The 6,662-nt window shown below is 36.5% G+C and overlaps 1 protein-coding gene across 1 annotated transcript; it reads left to right on the top strand.

Moving 5' to 3' along the window:
- LOC114363062 (uncharacterized) lies at positions 1-5,470 on the top strand. Its single transcript, XM_028318667.1, has 3 exons — positions 1-57; positions 4,299-4,341; positions 4,464-5,470. The coding sequence occupies exons 1-3, from the start codon at positions 1-3 to the stop codon at positions 5,087-5,089; spliced, it is 726 nt and encodes a 241-aa protein (XP_028174468.1). The 3' UTR covers positions 5,090-5,470.
- The last annotated feature ends 1,192 nt before the right edge of the window (positions 5,471-6,662 follow it).

The raw sequence follows: 6,662 nt of genomic DNA on the forward strand, positions 1-6,662 counted from the left end.
ATGACCGTAGGACGGCGACGGCTAATCCTCATCTTACCCAAGACCCTAAATGAGAGGGTTCGGCTAAGAACTTACGGCGCGATTTTCACCCGCGCCCGAAGCTGTTGCGGGCCCGCAGCTTCTGTAGAATGCACATACTTATGTAAAAACTAATGCACAACTCACAACGCGGTTTGCGCCCGCAGTGTGCGCTGTTATAAGCGGGTCCCGCTGCACCGGTGGGCAACTAGTAGACTAGAATCGCGCGCGCGGGCCTCACTAACTAAATGAGAGGGTTCGGCTAAGAACTTACGGCGCGTTTTTCACCCGCGCCCGCGGCTGTTGCGAGCCCGCAGCTTCTGTAGAATGCATATACTTATGTAAAAACTAATGCACAACTCACAACGCGGTTTGCGCTCTCAGTGTGCGCGGTTGTAAGCGAGTCCCGCTGCACCGACGGGCAACTAATAGACTAGACCGGCGCGGGCCTCGGTAACCGCAGCCTCTGCGATTTGCGCTCGCACGCTGTGCGATCAATTGGCGGCGCATCTTAGCCCTGCTGGACCTCAACTGATCATTAATTGCCCGTCTTGCGATCATCTCCCGCCACGTTTGCGAGCGATGATCTGGAGTTTAGAAATAACCACAACCGCCGCGGGCGCGGGTGAAAATCGCGCCGTGAGTTCTTAATCGAACCTCGTCTTCTTGTAAATACTGACTCATGCGAAGGCCGAAGGAATCCCAATACGGCACGAGATTATTGGACACATCTAGAATTAAAAGGCTCTGTCTCGGTGTATAAATGGAGATAATCAACTTAATACGGTCAGAAACTGATATCGTTATTCCCTTTTATATTTTTGGTTCAATGATTGTATTGAATGGAATGGAAGTGTTCAATATTAGGACTAAATAGGTTCATGAACGTTCCACCAAAGAGCCCTAACATGCCTCAACTGAACATAATATAAAAAGAATTAATAAATAGGCCGGTTCCCTTTCTATTGATACAACGTTCCAAGCTTTATTAACGTAAGATAATATTGTAAGTATAATAATATCTCCACTGTAACTTAGTATTGTATCCCTGGGTAAACAGAAAAATAAATTGATCTGTATGACGAAGAAGGACAACCTTTCATGCTTTATAAGGATTTTTCTTGGAAACTGGAAATTAATTAACAGCACACGTGTTAGGTCCCTAAGCTGTATAAATACTCCTTACGTACGAGTATTACGAAACTCTTGTTTTTGCACATTTACAAGGGGGCCGTCCATATATTACGTCATTCTAAATTAGGGGGGGGGGGAGAAATGACGATAGGATGATTGTAGGGGGGGGGTCTAAAATCTGAAAAAATCGATGACGTAATTTATGGACGGCCCCAAGGGCTCCATAACAAACGTGATGGAAAAGGAATTGATTGTTTGAAGTTCTTTAATCGTTTCAATGAAGAATAATAAAATTCCTCTTCTACTCGCCTACCATGCGTGTTGAGTGTAGATAGGCCAAATCCTCAATTTTCCTCAGATTAAACAAGGTGGACCGAGGACCTCATAAAGGTAGCAGGAAGGCGCTAGATGCAGGCCGCTACCAACCGGCCATTATTGTGGAAATCATTGGGGGAGGCCTAGTATGTTCAGCAGTGGACGTCCTATGGCTGAAATGATGATGATCTTCCTCCTGCAGTGAAGCCTAAATTACCTGACAGGTCTTTTGATGCAAATATGGATTTGATTTTATTTAGAGACTTGCATTTATCATTATAATTTATAGCGCAATGTCGTACTTTAGTTTTCGTAGACACTCGCCAATACTAAATCGTGCAACATACAAATTGAAGGAAACCACACGATCGATCTAGCCAAAAAGGTAAAAAAGATGTCATGAATCTTATCTATGAAGTGTCACCCTACTCCATCGCTCAGAACCGATGTTCGTTGACCTTTGACGATGTGATAGCATATCGGTGAAATGTGAATGAAGGTATAGACGACAGTTATTGATCTTGAAAATGACTTTTCATATTTTCCAAATCTCAGTAGCTAAGTTCAGCGATACTGGGTTAGGTTAGAATTAACCTGTTTTTCAGAATCTCTGACAGTAAACAGTCTCAAAAGATTTACAGGGGCAGGATTAATCTTGGATATAAGGAAAATTACCAGCTGAAAGTGCTGAAACCTTTCTCGGCGATTCCGCCCAGTATTTTTATACTAAGCCGTTCACTCACCAACTTAACCTCGCCTCATGCTTGTGTACTTACAACCTGGACTTCGTAATTGGACTCTGACTTCTATCTCACCTCAAGTTTTAAGTAAGCAATTAAGTAAAGACTAAAATAAAACGAGCGTACTAATACCCTAAATGTGATTCTTGAGTAGCGACATTTACCTACGTTGCATCTAATTTACAGTAGCAATAGTTTTTGAGCTTTTATTATGAAGTAATTATTTCACTCTTAGTTTATTTATTTATTTATTTATTTATTTATATAAGGCACAGCTACAGAGAACAAACAATAACAATACAATTAACACAACAACATAGCACAATATTAAGTCTGAACTGCGAGTTCAGCGGTACTATAAAAAATTAAATAAGTTACAACTCCTTTCTCAAAGTAAACTATTATAGTACGCAAATAAACCTGTTTATCTCATAATAACCTTGAGTGTCGGTCAAAATCAGAATAATATGGATGAGAAAATAAAATCATCAATCTAATCATTTTGTCCAAAGATTACATTTTTACATACTTATCTTACTCACGAGTTTAGTTGTAAAATAATTGATGCTGAAAATGTGTCATACTATTGTGTAGCATGACTCTGCAACAGAAAATATAGAGATGTATTTATGACAAAAAAATTATTGTTCTTACAATCAAAACAACTGAAATTGTAGATCCTACTCAAAGACAAATAATAAGTATTTCCAAGTCACTATAGCCCTAAATAAGCGCAAAATCAATTTAAACAGGTGCTTTTTATTAGAATCGGCCTGATTATAACTTTCCATCAGGTGAGATGCAGGCCAAGAGCTTCCTCGTTGTGGATAAAAAATATAGTGTAGTAGTACTTACTACTACGTGTAAAATAGAGAAATATTTCTGGAAAAAGATGTGCTTATTATAACGATAAATGAGGTTGAATTTGGGAAAACCATCACATCGCGTGAATAAAGTAGAACTCTGTAGTAGGGGAACCTGTTGTACTTAGGCCAGTTTTTCGAATTTTGATGTTTTGAAAAATAATGGTGATAGTTAAACTTGCCTAGTGCAGTTATATTTAAAGATCATTTAATTAACTACATAATTCATTCATAAAATTGTATATAATTTTAAAAATTTGGGCATACTAGCTGCTAGAAAAAAAAAAGGGAAAAGTGTCCTAGGTACAACAAACCAGATGTACCTTGGACCGTGTACGTTTTACCTATTTAAATTTAAATAAATGCTTATATTCGCTTCAATTTGTTAATTTTCTGTTAAATTTTTATTTGAAATACCAATTATTACAGTTATTGGCAACAATATCTAAGTGAAAGTATTTTTTAAAAAAGATCCTCATCCATATTTTTTGTACTAATTATTTTTCACAATTTTTTGGCAACAAATCACTTAAGTTTAAGCCGGCTCTCCAGTCCATGTTTACCCTTACACAATCAACAAAAATATGACAATATTCAACATTTTTTCTTGAAAATTTTGTTGAATGTTGATATGTTATGTCGTGTAGGACAAAATACGCGCTGGAGTGGCTTTAACTTGCAATCTAGTTTTTTTTATTTCTTATCATTTAACTTAAATTCTAGCAAAATATCCATTAAAACCGCTTTATCAACAAAAATAATCTTAAAAAAGTCATATGAAGATACATTAAACGTAAATTTAAAAAAACATTAGATATTAAAAATATATATATCAAAAACAGACTTTAAATTGCTATTTTGAGGTCTTCGGGGCATTGTTTCTATAACAGTATAATATGTTTGTTTTTTAAGGACTCATTATTACACAAACATAACGTATATTTTAAGAAAGTAAAGAAACAAGAAAAGATTATACTATCAGAAGAATTCAGTATGAAGTTAATAAAACAAATTCATGAAGATATGTGTCATATAGGTATTAAACAAATGCAAAAGAAGATAGGAAAGTTTTATACAGCGAGGAATTTAACAAAGAATATTAGCGATTTATGCAAAAAGTGTGAAATATGTATAAAAAATAAGACAAGAGGACAAGTTAAGTATGGTTTAATGTCGCACTTAGGTCCTGCTTCTAAACCATTTGAAATTGTGTCAATAGACACGATAGGAGGATTTGGAGGGTCTCGATCAACGAAAAGATACTTACACCTGTTAGTGGATCACTTTACTAGATACGCGTATATAGTGACTTCGAAGACACAGAGCGCAAGAGACTTTATAAAGCTGATAAATAACGTTCCTTATTGTAATGAAATTGGCATGGTTCTTACAGACCAATATCCTGGAATCAACTCGAAGGAATTTAAGGATTTTTTAAGTGGAAAGTCAATTACGCTGCTTTTCACCGCAGTTAATTCGCCTTTTTCAAATGGACTTAACGAAAGGCTGAACCAAACACTAGTAAATAAAATAAGATGCAAGATTAATGAGAAACCAAATACAACAGCATGGACAACAATTGCTCATAACTGTGTGAGTAAATATAATGATACTGAACATACAGTTACTGGCTTTGCGCCGAGATACCTGCTGGATGGTACAGATGTCTCGTTCCTACCAAATGAACTGAAATCAGGAAAAAAGACAGATGATTGGGTAAAGGACAAAAAAATTGCATTTGAAAGATCTATTTTATCACATGAATATAATAAGAGAGTGATGGATAGAGATAGAAAACATTTTAATTTTAATAAAGGTGATATGGTATATGTTGAAAATGGACATAAATTAAACAGGAAAAAATTGGATGAGCTAAGGATTGGACCGTTTAAAATTGAGGAAAGAATATCACAATCAATATACAAGATTAATACAGGTCATAAGAAGTTGGAGTCAAATCTTTTCCATATCACAAAGCTCATTCCTATTGCTACACAGGACGATGATGTGAATGTGTGATTACTTAGTGAAAATTTTCATGGGAAAATTTTCCTACCTAGGGGGGGAGATATAAGAGAATAAATCCTCTTTAGTTGTTTTTTTTAATTAGGCAGAGAGCAGAGCTACTTTTCTTTTTCATGTTGACATGTGACATGTGACATGTGACATCTGACATGGTGTTAATAAAGTGAAAATTTTATTATTTTAGAAGATGAAAATGTATTATAATTTTAAAGGAATCGACAAGCTGATGAATTAACTTTAAATGTCGTTTCTCTGTTGTGATTCGTAAACAATTTCTGTGTGAATAGATGATAGAATATTGTTGAAAATATCACTACTTTACAAGAGCAACACATTGTTTCATTTTGCCGATCCTAGATAATGAATGAATAGACTAATAGTCTTATAAAAAAATGGCTACTGGTTAACATCGCGCGTTAACTTGGAGCTAAAAATGGGTCAAAGTTACGCGTCGTGTCACAACGCTTATAATAAAAATGTACGAGCACTTGCACAAAATAGTTGTTACAACCAACCTTTTGTTGGGTCTAATTCTCGTCACTACACTGCACAACTTAAAATAATTACGTTTTTTGTCGGTAAAAACGTCCTGGTGACGTCACTTAAGCATTTTTCTTATACTGCGTGCGGTCGTTGCGCGTGCGCACAAAGGAATGAGACCGCTCGGACACCGAGCCCACAGCGTGGTAGGGGTGGGGTTGCCCGCTCTTTTGTTTTTTACTACTACTGCGCTGAATATTGTGTGCGGATTGGGTTGTCGTACAGGGGTACTACATGGTAAATTAAATCTCGGAGGCGAAAGCAGGATAAATTACAATAAAATTCTCATTAAAACGTAATGAAAATCAGTGACCAAGGTACATTGCTAGTTGGGTGGTCAAGGTACAACATTACGGCTACTTCACTTAATAAGCATAATAAACCCACTTCCATTTGAGCTTAGGATCTGAAACTCATATCGTCCAGTAGCTAGATACATAAAGATTATGTTCTAACTATAACCGTTTTGTCAAACATGCAACATTTTTCATAAATTGACATGAAGTAAACCTCCAAAATCTCACTGCGTCAGTGTAAAATATTAAATTAAGTACTATTTTTTCTTGTACTTGCACGGCGTCGGCGAATCTTAGCTAACTTCACGTTAATGTTGACAAATAACGTATGTAATACCCTAGACAACTTTTCATAAAACCGCATAATTTAAAAAATATATACAATTGTTTTAGGTACAACTCTGTCCAAGGTTCAACAGGTTCCCCTAAGTATAAGTTACACGACACACAATGATTTTCGCAATATCACAGAACATAATAATAGTGGCAATATGTATTCCTCATCCAGGATATGTTTTGTACCTGTAATTTCGAACTCGTCCTATGTTCTTCTGATTAATTTCGTTGCGGGTCCAATGACAGTTTAACTTTCCCCCGGGACAAACCTGACCTTCATTGGTTGGGTTTTTATGGCGGTCAAGCTGTAGATCCTGGCTACACAGGAGTTGCAGTGGTGGGAACGAGAGGTGGGAATAGTCCCGATATGTAATGTACAGTCACGGAATGAAAAG

Source organism: Ostrinia furnacalis, unplaced genomic scaffold, assembly GCF_004193835.3.
Source record: "Ostrinia furnacalis isolate ACB-3 unplaced genomic scaffold, ASM419383v2 OfSCF6947, whole genome shotgun sequence".
NCBI lineage: Eukaryota > Metazoa > Arthropoda > Insecta > Lepidoptera > Crambidae > Ostrinia > Ostrinia furnacalis.